This window comes from Poeciliopsis prolifica, unplaced genomic scaffold (genome assembly GCF_027474105.1).
Source record: "Poeciliopsis prolifica strain line A6 unplaced genomic scaffold, Auburn_PproV2 SCAFFOLD014, whole genome shotgun sequence".
Classification (NCBI taxonomy): Eukaryota; Metazoa; Chordata; class Actinopteri; order Cyprinodontiformes; family Poeciliidae; genus Poeciliopsis; species Poeciliopsis prolifica.
Window position 1 is genome coordinate 6,119,015 of NW_026562389.1, and position 19,231 is coordinate 6,138,245.

At 37.7% G+C, this 19,231-nt stretch overlaps 1 protein-coding gene across 1 annotated transcript in view; it reads left to right on the forward strand.

Annotated features, from left to right (window-relative positions):
- The first annotated feature begins 498 nt into the window (after positions 1-498).
- si:dkey-215k6.1 (transmembrane protein 132B) overlaps positions 499-19,231 on the forward strand; it is a 198,742-nt gene continuing 180,009 nt past the window's right edge. Inside the window, exons 1-3 of the mRNA XM_055039615.1 lie at positions 499-554; positions 955-1,171; positions 1,835-1,904. Coding sequence (XP_054895590.1) covers positions 499-554; positions 955-1,171; positions 1,835-1,904 — 343 coding nt within the window. The remainder of the gene's footprint in view (positions 555-954; positions 1,172-1,834; positions 1,905-19,231) is intronic.

Sequence of the window (19,231 nt, forward strand, 5' to 3'; positions counted from 1 at the left end):
AAAAGGACAACTTTAAGATGCACTTGACCTACACACACAAAAAGATCATGTTAGTAAATTGCCCCCTGCTTGTTCAATCTGCTTTAAAACTGTCACTAGGGGGTGCTGTCGTTCCTCCTTAGTCCCTCTGGTGGAGTGGTGGAGTCAGACACTGAGAGGCGTCGAGGCTCACACGTCTCCGTCTCCGGAAATCCTCCCATCCCTCCGCCGGCTGATTTGCAATTCAATAAGTCACAATCTCATCTATTTAGCTTTTACACATTTAGCTGACAAAGGGAAGCAGGCACGCCGGTTTACGAAATATCGTCTCGGACTTAAGGAGAACTTTAATGTTCTCTCTCTTCTGACTTGTTCAACTGCCCGTATCCTCTCCCCTTCCAGCGTCACCCTCAGTCCTCTTGCTTCGCTTGCTCCTCCACGCGCGCGCACGTGCCCACAGCTCGCGTCAATAGAAAGTGAACGAGTTCGTGCGCGAGGTGCCCTGGAGGTTGCGCGGGCATGAGCACGTGCGGGCTGATGGCGAAGTTGGTGTCTATCGATTACAGAGAGAACAGGTGTAGCGTGTGTCTTTGGATGAATAATGCAGATCTAAGCTTTGAGAGGACAAACAAGACGTGGACGCGCGCTCACGCTTTTCTAAAAGTAGCTCCAACACAGGCACGTCCAGTTTCCTATAAGCTTTAATAATTAAGCTTTTCATTTCTCATTAAAAAATCACACACTTCTTATAGCGAGTTACTTTTTTGTTGTTTTTTTTAGTTCAGTTTCTCTTTAAATTGTAGACGATTTCTTTTTGTCCGTTACATATGGGTGTGATAATTCCATCCAGATAAAGACAACAAGTAAATTACCTCAAGAAGGCAAAGAAATACACAAATAAATCCTACCAATATCCTTTACACTTGATTGGTTCTCTAAGTGCCACTCACATCCCCAAATCCCACCCTCCCGCAGCCTCCCCAGCCCCACAGCCGTCGCTAGAACCCCAGCAGCCCCTCAGCCTCCGCCTTCTCAAGCGGCTGCTGAAAGCGACAGAGCTCCTCTCTTCTCCCGTCCTCTCTTCTCCCGTCCTCTCCTCTCCTCGCCTTGCTCCATCTCGCTGATAGTGTGCGCACATTCTCTCAAGTTGAGCCCAGAGACGCGTTACTTGCACAGCAAGCGGAGTGAAGCGGTCAATGGATAGACAGGAGGAAGAAAGAAAACAAGGAGAGGGGACGGAGGACTGTTTGGATTTTCTCGAAGACATTCGATTTCAAGTGTCAGAGTTTTGCCTTCACTTGTAGTTTCAAAATCGTTTCGGACGTGGACCTTTTAAAAATAAATATTTGGTTCGGGTTGGCTTTAAAGTTTGCAGGGAAAAGTGCGATGAAGTCAGTGACAGCTTTCCCAAGCTTTATCCGTCCCGTTTGGATACATGAAGCATAAGAGAACACCGGTTGAAAAGCCCAGCGTTTGGAAAAAACTGTTTTGAGTCACTCGAATTTTATTTTTTATTTTTATTTTTTAATTTATTCATTTATTTATTTTACGAGAGATGATTAAACGAGCGAACAGTATGCACAGGAAATACCATTCGGGAATTTCTTTTTATATCCAACTACAAAAGGATTTATAGTTTTTCTCCCAAACCTCAGCAGCGTGCAGTTTTGTTCGGACAATCACAAGAGGAGAGCGCAGTTCGGGCAGGATGAGAGCGTTTATGGCACCGACGCGACAGTGATCCGAAAGTTGGAAAAAGACAGAAATAACACAAGCTGAGAAAAGAAAAACATACGAGACTCCCCGTTTGTCCATTTTGTGAACATTCCCATTGGCCTTCACGCGTCAGTAACAGGTCGGGGATGTGCCTCTGGAAGTTTTATGTTGCCTCTGGAAGACCGTTTTGATTCTCGTCCTGTGGAAAGGTAAGACTTGTTACTGGAAATACTGTCAAACTCTTCATTGTTTCTGTAATTACTTTGTTCTTGAGACGAATTTTGGTTTTTATTACGTTTTATTCCCGCTCGAAGGGAGAAAAAGTCATCAAGTTTGCGCTTCATTTTTTTTTTCTGGTGTAGAGAGTCTGCCCTGACAAAAAGGAAGTTTTAAGCACGTAACTTGATCCATTTGTTCTGTTAAAGAAAACATGTTTGTAGAACATTTTAATCTCACCAAAAACATAAAGACAGGGCGTCGCAGTCTTTATTGAATGAAATAACAATAAAAATAGTTCAATTTACGCAACGCATCATCATGTATTTTCTCGTGTGAGACAATAATGAGTAATTGACTGCCGAAGCATCAAATGACAGATGCCTTCTAACTGGTGCCATCTGAGACGCGCCAACTCCGGGGCTGACACGCTCCTGTGCCAGCTGAACGAGGAACCTACAGTTGCCCAAATCCACCCATTTTCTCCCAGTTCTTTAGAATGGAAAGTACATTTTGACGCAATTTATTGCATGGTGTATTGTAAATGGTAGTGAGCAGCTTTAAAGCGGAGATCTGCGCTCCTTTTCACCTTTCTTTTTGGTGATTGGATGTGGAAGATGAGAAGAATCAGACATAAAAGTGAACCCAAGTCGGGATAATTTGGCTTTGTAAATTTAATACACATTTTCCTTTCATTTAAATCAGATCAACAGTTTGTTTCTTCATTCAAAGAACTCAGGGACGAAAATAAATCTCTTCATCCTGGGATGTTTTAAATACCAGTCAACTTGCACCACCACCCGCTGCAATAAGCGCAATAAATGGATAATAACGTGAAAAGCGCGCTGGCTGACTTAAAGCTCTCTGAGTGGGTTCGCACGCCTCCGTTTTCAGTCCAAATGACATTCCTTCGGCATCAGTATCATAATCCCGCGAGGTTGTTTTTTTTCTTCCTTCCTTTGTGCGAGTGTTAGTGTGCGTGGCTTTAATCAGCTCGGATCAGTCACGGCCCACTGAGCAGTTAACAGAGGCTGCGTTGTGCGCTCCGGAGCGCGGTCGTCTCCGTGCACTCTGACAGCCAGTGAACGTCGCGCCTGAAAACAGCTGTGGCCGGCAGAAACACATCTGAGTAACCAAACGCTGAAATCGTCCAAACATTTTCTCTGCTTCCCCACTCCCCCGGTGACCTTTCTGCTCTCTTGTGTTCTCCGCGTATGATGAAATACTTAAGTGTTTTCTCTGCGTGCAGGGACTGTCTGTACCTTTTTGTATCACAGTGAATACAGCTTTCTGACTGCTGTTTAGTCGCTCCCTTGGTGGCAAGTAGGCCGGTTGCATTGCTCTTTTCTTGTTCTGCCTTGGTGTCTTTCTCTCACCCACATGCTCATGGAAAGTTCCCTTACATCTTGGCTCTGGTTAAACAGCTTTTATTGGATACTGGTTCACCGCAGCTTTACTGGTATAATGAATACCAAACACTGTCAAAGCTTCCAGTCAGACTTCTCTCTGAAAGCAGTCAAATTCATTTTAAGTATAATTTGTTGCATGCAGAACAACAGTTTGCATTGTTGTAAATCCTTATTGAATCATAATATAATCTTCCTTCCAGAAAAGCTTTAATTTTGACATCACAGAAGGCGCAAGGCAGCTTTTCAGAGTGCCTTGCTTTATGTCTAATTGTGTTGAAATTGTGACTAAAAGTTTAAACATCAAAAGAGATTCAGACTGAGATATATAACGATGCATGAAAGTTTCTTGGGGCTTATCAAAATGTCCAGCAAGGTCTGATTTATTTATTTATTTAAAATCCCAATTGTATTGATTAGTGGTTTCAGGGTATGGCAAGGTTTTATAAAAGTTATAATTTTAAACTGACAAAATGTTGCATCCAATTGTTTTCATGACTCAAAGTCCTGTCTGTGAGATGCCAGAAAATATTCGAGTGTTCACAAACTGTAAAGGGCTTAGAATGATGCTGTGGTTTCCCCTCCGTCACCTGTTGCTGTGCACTGTCAGCCAGCTGGCTTACATGAAGAGTAGTTTTCTATATTTTACATTTTTGTTGTTCATTTTTGGTTAAACACATAACACTATGAAATGTTTATATAAAATGTTCATATTTTGAGAATCTGAATCTGGCATGTGCCTACTTGTCTTCCTTTGGGTTAAATTTAGATAAGTCCTATGTGCTGAAAATATTAAATTTGCTGCATATTTTTCAAGTTGACAGGTCAGTGCAAGAGTTTTATTATAACCTTTAGTTATTTTTTTCTTTAATCCAAATATCAAACCTCGAGTTGACTGAAACAAAGAGTCCTTTATTTTGATAGATGTCGCAAAACATGTATCACTTTAACTTTCAAAGTATGAAAGTTCAATAGTTATTTAAATGTATATTAAATAACTAAGTGATTTTTCTTGCCACAAATCACTATGATACAATGCGTCAAACATATTTTACAAGATATGCAGATAAATCAATCAGATGCATAGAAAACTTTACGCAAATTGACAGTTGAAGTTTTAGAGATGGTCATTAGAATGACAGTTTGGCTCAAACACAAAGTTTAACCTGTTAGCCACTTAAATGGACCTCAGATGTGTTTTTGATCTGGGGTGATTCTAATAAAAGCTCAATTCTGACATTGCTTCAAATGTGCAAAAGTAAAATTTTATGTATTTAAAAAAAAAAAATATATATATATATATATATATATATATATATATATATATATATATATATATATATATATATATATATATATATATATATATATATATATATATATATTCTAAAATCCTGCAGTGAAAATACATATTCATTTCTCAAATGTGTTTTTGGTTAGAGTATGCAAGTACGTAATGTGTTTATGAAAAGAAAAATAAGTCACATTTTTCTGTTTTCCTCCTTTTTCTTTCACAGTTTCCCTTCTTAAAGTGGAGATGTGCTCACATTTAGGTGATTTGTAGGGCTGTTGTTCCAATTTGTCAAAGTTTGTAATAAACATCACATCATTGCAACAAAATTTATTGTGCTTTACAGTGTCTCCCAAACTGATGGTATTTGTCACTCTCACAAACTTAAGTGGCATCCCTATTTCAATATGACTGTTTCATTCTATTTACATCATTCTGTTTCATCATCGATGTCTTCTCCAGGATGTCATTGTGTGTTTTGTTCAAAAGTCAAGCTTCTACGATGTGCCTGTTGTGAAGCGAACAGTTTGGCGTTAAAGGGCCTATATCATGTATTTTCTGGGCACATAGTGGCATTTTGTAGCAGAATCAAGTAACTATACCAACTTGAGTTGTTATAAAAATGCTGTGCATATCAAACACAGCTTAAACAATTTTGACTTTGCAATTTGACACCTTGAAATTGAAGCTCCTACTGTTTTCGACACTTCCTTTTCAGCACATCTTCATAAAAACACTACCTTATTACGCCGTTAACCATTTTTAGGAGTGTTGGACTGAAAAATAGTTTTTATCGAAGCTCAACAGACTCGCACATCCACCAGGAGTTTAGTTTGGAAGGAGCATAAAAAAGTTGCTCTGTAGTTGGAATTTTGGGGAAATTGGCAGTGCGGTGTGGGGGCAAAGGTTTGTCGACCCAGTTTTTTGCCATGGCAGAGTGTCATATTTTTCAAACATGCATAAAAGAATCAAATCAATACTCCACGTGTGTTTTTGATGAGGGAATAACGTCGTGACATAATATAAACCTAAAAATGGATTGATTTCACACTTTTCTTCCTTCCCTTTAAGAATTGAGACGACAAATAGCTAAAGCATGGTCAAAAAGAGTTGTATAATCTCAGTATCTTTTTGCAGAATGGTAACTCTATCCATACATCCTTATTTAAATCAACAAGTTGGAGAAGTCTCCTCTAACCACTTCAGTGACAAATACCAAACAAAGCAGCTTATTTTGTAACTGTCATCTCTCATAACTTTAAGCAGATTTGTAATGGAATGAAATGGGACGGCAATGGGGTTTATGATTTAGCATAAATGCGACTGCAGGCCACATTTATGCTAAACCATTATCTTGGTTGTATAATGTGTTCACCAGCTGTTGTGATTACTGTACCAGATTAGGTATAGCATCAAAATTTGCATCAGTGCCTTTTAACCTCACCGGAAATTTCAGTGCTATTTACTTGCACTGGGAATGAAAAGACGTGTGACTCACTGGGTGGCAGAGAAAGTAGCCATTGACATGGTTGTCCTGAGTTCAATACCCAATGTTGGACTATTTTTTGCATGTGGTCCCTTTTCCTTCTCCTTGTCCTGTCTGCTGGCTACTATTTATTAAAGTCCAAAAAATCTATTTAAAAAATTTACAAAGCCTTAAAATAAATGGGAGAACAATATCATTACTGAAGGAATTCAACAGTTTTTGAACTCTTTCTGCATTGGTCTGGTTTTATGCTTTTGATAATTAACCAAAAGAAGAGCCTAAGATGAGCCTTTTAAGGTCCCCAGGTTTTAATTTAGATTAACCAGAGCTCACAAATTCAGTCTTACAAGTTTCCTAGTACCGTTTGGAAGAAACACTGGCACACAAAATTACATATCTTCCATCTCACTTAATGACATTCCACCATTTAACCTTTGCTTCACACCAATCACCTGGAATCTTACTTTCATCTGACTAAAGGACATTGCATTAGTTGAATCCCCAGTAAAGTTTTGCATAATTCCATGTTTACGTTTGTGATGGTTTGACAGTTTTTTGTTTTTTCTCCAAACAAATGGTTATTTCAAGTTTACTGTTGTTGGTGACCCACAAGATGCCACTTTTGCTTTAGTTCTGCATCAGTGAGCTTTTGGCCTTTTTCTCCTTTCCATCTTTCTTTCTGTGCTTTGGTGGCGAGATAAATGTGGGTCGTGTCCAGCTTAGCAGCCAGTGACTAAAGCAAACACGGCAGTGACATGTCATGCTCCTTACCCCAAGGAAAGTCACAGATTCCTAATTGGAAGTTGCTAAAAACTCAAATCCAACTAAAAAGTAGGAAATAAATATTAAACAAATAAACAGTTTCAGAGCTACCAGAGTGATGTTTTCCCTCTGAAAAAATATATTGAGAGTAATTATTCCACTTTTCCTACTGACATGTATTTTATAGAGTTAGCAAAAATGTATTCCATGGATATTTAGCTCATCAAATCTCCACAGGTCAAATTTGACCAAAACAAGTTGAAACCTTATGTGTTTCAAAGCGAGGCTTTGATTGAATCCTTTACACTGCTGTTTGTTTCAAGGTTTATTAATCATTTTCTGCTGTTTGCATGGAATTACTTTCTTTTCTTTGAGTCCTCCCAGCTATGTTAATATCAGTCCGTAATTATTTTTATAGTCATAATCTGGCCTTAGATCAGTAATGCCTCTTAATATGCTGCTGAATATTAACTATTCATGTTGTAAGAATAAATGATATGGCCTGCAGTTTTATTTACAAATTGTCCACAAGGGAGGATTGAGTTGATATAGTTTTCATCAGTGAAACATTCCCTTCTGTGGTTCTCAGACTCTTAAATACCGAAGCATTACTTGTTTGGGCCCAGGGTATTCCTCTGAAGAAAAGTCAAAGGAAAATACTTATTTTGACTTCACTGTCTGGGCCATTTAAAATACTTTTAGCAGGAGACCTCATCAGTCTCGATCTCTAGTCTCACCAGCATGTGCGTTGGTGCTTAGATAATTTTTAAAAGATTGCCCTTGTGTTTAACAGTTCATTTCAGTGCTTTGCCCTTGTTGAAGTTGTTTTTCTTTACCTTTTGTGAAAATGTTCTGTTTAAATGTATTTACATCTTAAAAGAACTGTTTTCTTTCCTCTTGCGTACCTGGAAATGCCAAACAGCAGAGTTTGTATTGTATGTGTCAAACGCAGGTGGAAAAAAAGCTCCATTTATGTTGTGTATGTCTGCTTGATTAACCCGTAGGAGAATGTCAGCTCACTGCAACATTACTCATGCGTTGCGGGGCATTAATAATTACTGATGTTAAATCAGTGATACTCACACAATGCATACACAATGGCAGGCTTTCACCCTGGCCTTTCTATAAGTTGCTCTTTTTTTTTTTTTACCACTTTTATTGTGTCTCATTGATGGTTTCATTCACTGACTGAGTCATTCATCCCTTGTATACCTCATGCATACAACCGCATGCGCGCACACACACACAGCTTACTGAAACAGATCCAAAGACAGGAGGGGGTTCTCTTCTCTGAAAACAAGCAGTGAGAATTTCCAGTCTACCTATGGGCATTTTGTAGATGTTAAATAAGCTTATACTTTTAAATAATTTTAATATTTTAAATTTCTGAACCGTTTTATTGACTAGATAGTGAATAGTGAGTTATGAAGCATGTGGATATTACTGGAGAATCTCTCCCAATGGTAATTTTGTCCCTTCACACTCGAACAGTTTTGGTAATTTTGTACCCATTGAAAAGCTATCTCTCATGAGACTTTTGATATTGACCACATTTAAATAGTTTTTTTACTGTAATGGAGATGATTTGACGATTAAAAGGATTGAAGTAATTATGCCACTTAGTCTTTTTTAAGTAAATATGATTATATGAGGCTAATAGAAAATATCTAACCAGATAAAGTTCCTGAGAATTATTAGATCACTTGTCTTGAAATCAGAATATTCAAGCTTTGTATCATCCATTCATATTCAGGTATGTATTATATGTACCTGAAATGTTGCTTTGATTTGTTCATTTATGTTTAGGAATCCTAAAGTCTTTCTTAGTGGAACTGCATGTGTGTTGGGCTCATATTCAAGCTACAATGCTCTGAAGAACGATAGTAAACGGCATCAATGGGTGGCATAGAAAAACTTTGTTGTGACGAAGTGCTGAACTGGGAGTATTGGAAAGTGTACTTAAAGAAATGGAGTCTTATTTCAAAGTATGAGATGTGTCTATAAGGCAAAGTAAAATAAAATTTCTTCATCTCCATAATCTTGGTGCTGTATGAGGAGTTTGGTATGGCTTCTATCTCCAGCTGTCAGTGGGGTAGAGGTGTGGTATCTTGTGAAGAGGTCTGGAGTTTATCACAGCCCCAATATATTGCTTAAGGCATAGAAGAATTAAACATTGGAAAACATGCATAAATTAAGATTGCAAGCAACAAATCAGTTTCTCCTTTCATCACTCAGAGGAGCAGGAAGTGACAGGAGTGAAGAGATTGTAGACTGTGAAAGAAAGGAAGATTTTAATCTTTCAGAGAGAGAGAGAACAAACTCTGTCTCCACCTTCCATCAGTGAATCTCACTGAGAAACTTATCCATAAGAACACGCTTAATCGTGAAGACTTTTTTTTTTATAAAGGTGTCAAGATTAGGATAATGGCAAGGAGGCTTTCCAGTCTCAATCAATACCACTAGGGTAAAAAAGCTGGATAGCAATGATAAAGAGTTTGATCCCAAATATTTTTGCAACCTCCAAGAAGTATTAAACAAACTTCTTGGTTGGCTGAACCAAATTTTAAAACTGCATATGCCAAGGACATGAATTGTTGCATAAATATAGAAACAATATTTAAAATGCATATTCAAGCTTTTTATGCATAAAAACCATTTGTGCATATTCAGGCCTTATTAGTTTAACAACCTTCTGTATTTAAGGATTTGCTGTGACTATGTTTGGTCAAAATCTCTTTTCATACAAAACCTTTTGGCAGCATTGGCAGTTCAGCTGATGAAGCATGTGAATCATGTGCAGAGGGTGTACTCCACATTTTCTTGGGTTCGATTCTTGGTCTAGCACCATTTGTTGCACGTTCTCCTGCACCCCTGCTCTCCACCTTATTTTCTGACTATTTACAACATAATAAAGGCAAGTATTTTTCTAAAATCTTAAAGGAAACATTTTGACTTTATTGCTTATTGGAGATTGATAAGCTTTCAGTGTTTCTTCATTTACATTTTTCTCAATTCCCAAAACTTGGGATTGTAAAAAAAAAAAAAAAAAAAACACTCTACACCATAATTAAAAATACATAAGAATACCGACTACCACTAAAATTAAAAGGGGTACTAGAAATAACAACACACATACATTCTTTCCTATAAAAACAAATCATCTACCACTGCTTGTGGCAGCAAAGCTGAGAAGTCAGAAGCTAAAACAGGCGGTATGTATCTGCTGGTTTGGTCGCTTCCTCCGTGGGGCTATGTAAAGCCGGAGAAGAGAGGCTTTGGATTCAGCCATATCTTCCTGCAGCCATGTCTTTGTGAAATACATAATGCTGCATTTGCAATATTCCCACTGAGTCCTTGTTAGCCCTACATTCTCATCCTCTTTGTATATGCCAGGGATCTTAAATTTTCCATAACAATCAACTGAAGAAATGGGTTTTAAACTTCCATTTTGAAACTCTCCATTTTGGTCCTGCCCTACATCTGTGTAGCCTGTTGTCCAACTCAGCAGGGATTTCGAGTCTTATCCCAGGCAGTAGTTTGGCTTTGGGGGACACAATCAGCTGCTTCTGCAAGTGGAATAAAGCAGTTGCAACAAATGCCTTCATCAATAAAAGATTCCTCCATTGTAATCATTGCATATTGGGTCAAATATTAAAAAGTCCAAGGGGTATGATCAAAAATCTACAATGCAGCAATGAATTGAAAAACAAAAATATATGTATAAGTGGAGCAAAAGATGCCCACTACTTTTAATTAGTTGCGCTGTAACAAATCAGAGATTTGAACATCTCATGTTTTTCCCACTACATTGTATTTTGCTCTTCTCCAAGCCATCTGAAATGATAAAATATGTCCAAATGATACAGGCTTTAACCCTGCACAGGAGTCAAAACTCTTCATCTGGACTTGACCTCTTACGTTTAAATCTGGTCATTATGGTTTCAGTGTAATATCTCATGAAATATCTGACTCATACGAGATGTTTCAAAGTTTAATTGATAGAAATATGTAATTGTGAGTAAAGTGGAAAAAGAGGAGGCGGATCTTCCAGAGTTTTGGCTCCTGAAAGATCAACTTCACACTCTCATTTGTCAAGTGGTGGTGATTTTACACCCTGAAAATTGGGGTTTTATATGATAGACCAACACAGAGCTTTCGAATTTAACAAATGAAAATATCAAAAGTCTGGTTATTTTAAAATGGCTCAAGCTCAGACTACATATAGAGTGTCTGCTACAGTTTAATCTAGGTCTTTACGTTGACTGGACCAGAACAGTGTTTTTTAGTTTTATTCCAATGTGACTTTGGTTGCTTCATTCCAAATATTTTTGCAACCTCAAACAGCAGCAGCTGTTTTGTACCAACTGTCTTCCCATTTCGTCTGAACCGCTCTTCATGTGAGTTAAAGAATAAAACAATCATTGGTCTTCCCCTGTCATGTTTATCAATGGGGGTGATATTTTCTGGGCCATATGGATTGCTGGTTATTCACCATGCCGGGCTAAAAAGATTGCATTTGGTTTTATAAGAAAAGAGTACTACATACCACATGATTTTGTTTTCTACACCAGTAGATGAGTTCTTGTTTCAGGCTTTCGCCAATAATTTTCTTCAGTCATAAAAGCCATATGTTTGAAGTTCATTCAATACAGATACAAAGCTGACTTTATCGACTGAAAAGATTTACAAACAATTTTTCTACATTCCACTTCTCGGAAGTCACAATCAAACTAAAGTTAGAGGTAGATGTAATAGTTTAAGGAGTATAAATTAAGTTTTTGGCTGCTTCTGATTTTGTTTTGGCTGCAAAAATCCACATTAACCAAATATTATCCATATTGTGGCTAATACCTTGAACTCAACCTTGGAAGTTTAAGGTTGAGCTAATCAGCTCACTTCCATGTTCTGCAACAATTTGGATTTGGATGGTCAGTGACAGTGATGTGACCAAATATTTCTATTCCCTGGCATCCACTTTAGACACTGACTTGGAAAGAGAGCACAGTTACTGTATTTCCCTGCACGTTTTTAAAAGTGGACACCAAAGTGATCATTTGCTTATTCAAAACTGACAGTCTATATATAATATTAGTAATGCATCAGGTGCAGGACCACATCTTAGTTTAGCAGAACTTTAAGAAGAAACTCTGGCCAATTGATGCATTTGTGCTTGATCTCTGCTCCACACATATTCAGCTCTGCACTTTTTGTCCTTATTAGCATAGTTCAGTCTCATTTTTATGTTGTGCTATTTATAGAATTTGTGGTTTCTGAAAGTCATTTTATGATCCTGAGTAGTTGTGAATAGTTCAAAGATTCCTCTGCTCAAGCCTGTGTGTGTGTGCCAGTATGAGCTACATATCTGGGTATACTCTTTGACCATGAGACGACGTGGCTTTTAAAGCGCTGTCGAGAGGTTTAAGGGTCTTGCTAATGAGCAAGTCATTTTCCCTCAGATTAGCATGAATAGCCAGACTAATTTCTGCGCACATGCCAGTGTGCGAGTGCACTTGTGTATGTGTGTGAATGCCAGTGTGGATCTGGAAGCCATGTCTTGGAGTTTAAGGTTGAGCTAATCAGCAACACATTTCCCCCTGCATTAGTTTCACTTAGTTGATTAGCTGCACACTCGCAGTGTGTGTGTGTGTGTGTGTGTGTGTGTGTGTGTGTGTGTGTGTGTGTGTTTGTGAGAGGAAAAGGGAGACAGGCTGATCATTATCATTATGACTCAGTGCCTCAAAGGAAAGCAACAATAGATTACCATTGGGGCTTCATTTTTCTTACTGAGTTTTACAGGACATGATTTACTCAAAATTATACGGTTAGTAAATTAATCTTCCCTATTTCATATTTGTTTGGAGATGTATTTTAAAAATTTTACTCTTTGCTTGTTGTTTTTTTTAGCTGGCATTGTGCATTTTATAAGTAACATTATTAAAAACCATGTTTATACATAACAATTCGGTGAAGTAGCTCCACTTTTGCAGTACACCATAATCTAACAATAATGGTTTTGATTTTGTCTGCAGACTTAAGTCATTGCTATAATTATTATGTCACCAACATTTCATTTCAGTCATCTTCCAGTTCGTCCTGTCTGTACTTCATTTTGTCTGTTACCTTTAAGATTACATGAGAAACAGTTCTTTGTGTATTTGCAGATAACATAAACCCAGTCATCCATGCTAATTATCAATGTTTTTACAGAGTTTCCAATTAAAGACGCTGATAAAATGCAGCAACCTCAGTGGAAATCTTTAAAGGAAGCACAGGCTTTTAGCATTTCAACAGACATTACACCTTGATGTTTTAAGATAAAAAATAAAGCAGTGATAACTGCCCTGATTTTTGATCTCTTACAAAGTTTCAGTTTGAAAGGCATTGAGACGCTGCTGCTGTTGAGCATATGATGTGTATATTTTTTTCTCTTTCCCAACATAACTTGTAAGTTTAAATTACTATAGATCTATACATTATTACAAACGTCTGAGGTAAAACTGGTTGAATCTCTCATCAGTGCCATTATAATGAATTGTATTGCTATGTAGCAGATTTTAAACTGAGTTGTGCTTTTTCTGTCTTTCTGGAGTTTTAAATTGAATTAATTTAAAATCTATTCTACCCACACTTTTCCACATAGTTTCTATATAACTAGTGGCAGTTACATAGTTAATCAAAACTGATATTGTTTAAAATTTTCAGCAGTAGTATCCCAATTATATGTTTTCTTGACATTGTTATGCTCTAATAATAATTTGTTCATTTTTTATGCCGTTCTTTTTCTTAACCCAGTTTCTCCTTCAGAGTTGGTAAAGTCTAGTCAAAAGGTGAGATATTTTTGGCACGCTGATAATTCCTGTCTGCAAATCTAGACGTGTTTGTGTCATCAACACAAACTCCGTTTACTGTCAGTGATCAATCTAAAGTGAATGACTTTACACTTTGGAGGAGAAGCCACAAACACAACACACATGAATAATAGGTACAGAAAAAACTGAACTTTTGAGATGGGAACTTGGGAGGCAATGATGCTGCCTGCACTACCAACTTCCTCTGCTTGTTCTTTGGCTGACATGAACATAATGTGATTCATGTAACCAAGTTTTCACAAGCCCATTTTTTTCCCCACTTTCTTTTCTAACACTCATCCCAACGTTCTTGACTTTTTCACTTTCTTATTTCGTCATTTCTGCTGTTTCCTCGACATCTTCTCATTTCAAAGCCTCATTCATTTCCTGCACCTTTTCGACATTTGTTCTGCATCATCATCATATTCCCCTCCCAGATGTTTTTTTTCCCATGTATTTTCTTTTTGTCTTTCTTCCTTCTCTTTCTGTCTCTCCTTCTCTAAGCACCTCTTAACCAGCCCTCTGAGAGTGTGTGAGCTGCTCGGCCTAAATGATTTTCTATTACCGCCGCCTGTTAACAGGGCTCGATTTGATCAAGCTAATGAAATTGAAAACTTTCATCTAAGCCAAATTGATTTCAAACCTGAAACCACATGCGGACAGAGGGGAGGAGAAAAAAAAAAGCCAAAGAACATTGAGTTGGTGGAGCATAACATGCACTTTACTATCATACGGAAATCTGTTAGCCAGCCTATTTTTTTACTTTTGTCCTTGTGAAACAGAAAGATTCAACGCTGTATTTGTCTGAGTGCAAGACTACTTGAAATCATTTAGCGTGCATAGAACATGGATGATTGTGTTCAGCATAACTGGCAGACACTGGCAGACAAATATTTCCAAAAACCAGAGCTGTGTGTGACACCTATAGGTAAAATATTGGAATATTGTGAAAAAAAGTTTAATATTTTTTCTACTTCTTCTACTGTATTGAACAGGGAGGTTGTTGATTAGTTTGAGTGCTCCTGCCACCGAGTGACTGTAGGCTTGTTTACAGTTATAAATGAATAAAGGTAACAATAAAATCTTCTTGGTTCTTGTATCCCTCTGTTTGAGAAATATAGCCATAAGGGGACTTTAATTAGTTATATTGTGGATTTATTTCTACAATCCCTTTTTTTTTTTTTTGCTAAATATGGTACTGGCATTCCTTTAATCCATGTGTCATAGTACTTAGTATTATTCCAAACAAAACTACAGAAATGGGAGAATAGCAAGTAACCCTGTTAGGTTTACTTGCTTGAGATTTAGCCTTTTCCCACTGATGTGTTACATTAAACTTACTGGGAGTGCCTATGTGTTCTAGACCAAGGACGCATCTAAAAGCTGCAGGACAGGCCCTTAAGTACTGATGTTTGAGACACTGTGAACCAAGAAAAGCTGAGCTAATGGTGGTAACAGTGACTTTTGCCTTCCAACAGAACACTTTCACAAAGTAAAAGTGAATTTGGGATCAAAACTTTTACATTTTGGCTTCATAACAAAACAATACAAATTTAGGCCTAATAAGAAACCCTTTATACTTTGCAAGCCTTGATGTATTTTTCAGTTTTTACAGACACCTGTAGTAGAGCTATCATTGATCTACATACCATTGCAAAAATACATGGTATAAAGAAAAAAACAAGATTTTTGTTTACTTATTGTTTGGACTGTTAAACACAACTGGTTGGACTTTTTTGAGTTTCTGATACTTTCAGAATATTCTAACATATACTTTTCCAGAAGTGACCAAATTTAAAGCCTATATCATCTTCTAAGCATTTATTGGTTTTAGAACTTAAAATTTTATTTAATATATGCAGCCATAAAAGGTCCATCAAGCTATTGTTTACATAATTAGTTTGGCATTTTGTTTTTATTTTCAAATTACTATTAACCAACTGAGTGCCTTCACAGCTGTTGCAACCATTATGATTCAACAGATGTTTTAGGTGTAATTTTTTTTTCTTTGCACATCCAGGTGCTTTTAATTAGCTTATTATTCTTGTCTGGGTTCAGGGACTGCTTGACTCAGAAGTGCTGCAAACACTAAATGAACTGCAGAGTGAGGGAGTGCAAAGTAGAGAGAATGAAAAAAAGAGAAGCATTGGGAAATGTTGAAAGGCCAGGCCTGGGCCATGGTCTATGCACTGTGGAGTAAAACGGGACAAAAGAATATAGAATAGGAGTTACAGAGGTGGAGGTGGGAGAAGGGGGAAAAAAAGGAGCTGTGGGAAATGAGACTTCAGGTAGCAGAGGCAGAATGGGAGGGAAAATTGGATAGAGATGAGAGGAAGAGCAAAACAGAAAAATAAATTACAAGTTTCAGAAGGAAAGAGCACAAAGGAGGAAAGAAAACAAGGTAAACAGATCTGGCAAACAAAGGCATGGGAGGAGACTAGTATTTGGAGAGGGGGAAAAAAGCTGGGGCACCAACAAGAGATTTCCCATTTCATTCTGGGTTGCTCTCAGGCTGTAGCGTGGCATTACAGCTGAGATTTTGACTGTTTACAAACCTCCAAGTGGCATCAGGATCTCATCTACATAATGTTTAACATGCTCAGCTTGACTGCACTCTGCCCGTCAAAGAGAGACAGTGTCAGGATTTTGGGCATCGGTCCCTGAGGCCTGCTGACAGGTCAGCTAGAGAGAGGGAAAGAGAGGTTGCTTAAATAACACTGACCTTTGTTTAAATTTTACTTGGTAGAATTGTTTAATCTTACTCTGTTTTTTTACAGTTTGCAATTAAGAACAACTAAATTTCTCTTCGATTTTTCATTACTAAAGAAAACAATGGAATAATATCTGTCATTTTATTACTTATCAGGCAGTCTGTGTTTCAGGGAAGAGGCAAAATATGGCAGTGATACATCATGCTTTTTGATGGATGTAGCTCAAAAACATTAAAATGACTGAAGAGAAGGTTAACATCACATAGAAATTTTACATATTGCATTTTTTCTTGTGCATCATGATGACATTTTTATTAGTTTATTCTGTAATAAAACTCACAGTTTACTAGAAAAATAGCTATGCACTGAATTTTGTAGGAACATTACTTTTGGTTGGTAATGCAGGATAGGTGAGAGGTTAAACTGGATAGATAGATGGCTTGATTGATGGAACTGAAAGCTAAATCTTTACACGAATGTTGAAGTGTGCATTCACACTGGCCCTGTTTAGCCTTCCTTAATCGAACTCTAATTTGTTTGCCTAGATAGTCTGGTTCGTTTGGGGAGGTGTGAATGTGTAATCAATGATGCGAGCAAAAAAACAAACTCTGATCTCTGGTCGGTTGAGATGAACTCTGTTGCGGTTTAGATGCATATGTGAGGATGTGGATAACACCGCAAGGCATTCTGGGTAAATACATCTAAAACAAATGTACATGTCTAACTGACGGGAGAAATAGCTCGTGGTCTTTGGTCAAAAACGGAGGAAAAATCCTACACATGCTAAAACCTGAGACTACATTTTTGTTTACATTTTGTGAAAAAGGAAGTTGCACTCAGTGTCTTGATTTTCTTGGTGGTTCATGGTGCACCGCCCCCACAGGCGAGGGGGTAAATGTGTTGCGCAAAGGGTATCTTTCACTTGACACATTACTGCACAGGTAGAAAATGTGTTTTTGACACATTGTAGATTATGCGTCTACTATTATAGTAGACAGATAAGTCTAGCAAACTATTAAGTGTGGGGAGAAAAACCCCTAAAGCTGAGATAACATTGCAACACATTTCCATTACAAAAGTTAATCAACAGAGCTTGGCTCTTAGTATTGTTACTAAATTTAAAGTGATGGCACATTTGGCCAAAATCAAGCTTATTTTATAAACTTGAATTTCTTTTTTTTTTTTTCCGAATTTCCTTCAATAACTTTTTGTTGTGCAGCAATGAATAGACACTCTGTGTGGTACTGCAGCCCTGCAGTCTTCAAAGTCCTTGTTGACCTTCTGAAAGCTTCTATGTGTGTGTAATGTGATTGTGTTTGATAGAAAGTTTCATCTCCCTGTATGTGTGTGAGATGTATTTTTCTACAAAACCTGTGTGTGTGCCTCTCTCTCTGCATTTGTGTCTTCTTTAAACCAACATTGCTGCAGTGGGAGCCTTTTCAGGACTTTCAGGCTCCACTGTTTGTTGAAGAGGGAGGAAGCGATTAGCTGCCCGTTAACAAACCTCTTAACGAACCCCACTAATGAAACCTGAGGGCAGCTCTGGGATGGCCTCGGTATACTGCCGTAATTAGACTGGCAAATAAGAGCTCGTTATGCAAAGGAGTTAAAGTTAATCTGCATATTTTTACCTGAGACACTATTGTAACACTGACAAATGTTTACCCAAAGGCACTGAAGAGGAAAAGAGGAATTAAAGAGACACAGAAACAAGAGAGAATGGAGGACAAAAAGTAATGATCAGGTGCTGTTCAACAGCAAGAAGTTCAGCAAGGTCAGTTTTCAGTGCTGAATGATTTGGGATTGAGATTGAGATTAAACCAGAAGATATTTAGATGAAATGATCAAAGCTGCAATAAATACATGTAGGAAAGAATCATGATTCTTTTAGGATCTGCCAATATAAACTATTAATTTGTTCAACCCATTGACTCATTTTGAAATTCATTTAGTGTCTGGACAACAAACATGTCCATTTTGACATGCTACCTTTAAGAGCTAACAGACAAAATGGCACCCCAGAACAGCTTTTTAAGCTACGCGCCAAAGAGGGCGTTCCCTTCCCTCGTGTCTCATTTCCTCTACTCATAGCTCTCATTTGCATTTCCTAACATGTCATTTCCTTTAGGTTTATTTTAGCAACTAGCTAACAGAGATAGAAGGAAAACCCAGAATTATTCTCATCAGTACAAAAAACCCTCAATAAGAATGTTAAGTTGATGTTCTCACTTTGTCTAACTTTTACATTTTGTTAATTATTGAGATTATGTGGGAACAGAGTTCATCTAAAGTTAAACCAGTAAATGTATTTGAAATAAAACATTTCTGCCTTATAGATAGTTTTTGGAGGTTATAAAAAACAAAATTTTCTTACTGTCAACATATGATTATCTCCTGGATGATGTCTTTTCAGCTGATCGTTTTGCATTGCACTTATTTTGCTGTGGTTTGCAACAAAACCTTTGAGAACAAAACGGTTTCTGTTTTAGATGGCTGCATTTGGACCATTCAAGAAAAATATAATTGAAGTTGTTCGGTTGAACAATTGGTAAGAGTCCACACGAATTGTTAGTGTGGTCATTCACAAGGTTAGCCTGAAACTAACAGTGCGGTTATCATCCTGTCCTGTGTTCGCATGGCCTATATGCTGTGACATGTGCAAGGTTGTTTATTTTGTTTTGTTTTTAGGGTAAAGTGTGTATTGGGCTGGCAGTGGAGCTCTGGGGTTGATGGGTTTGACCTCTGCTTGACAGCGGGGTTTCTGATGGATCACTTGGTGCTGCCAGCCCACACCCTGACTGCTCCAGATATCGATA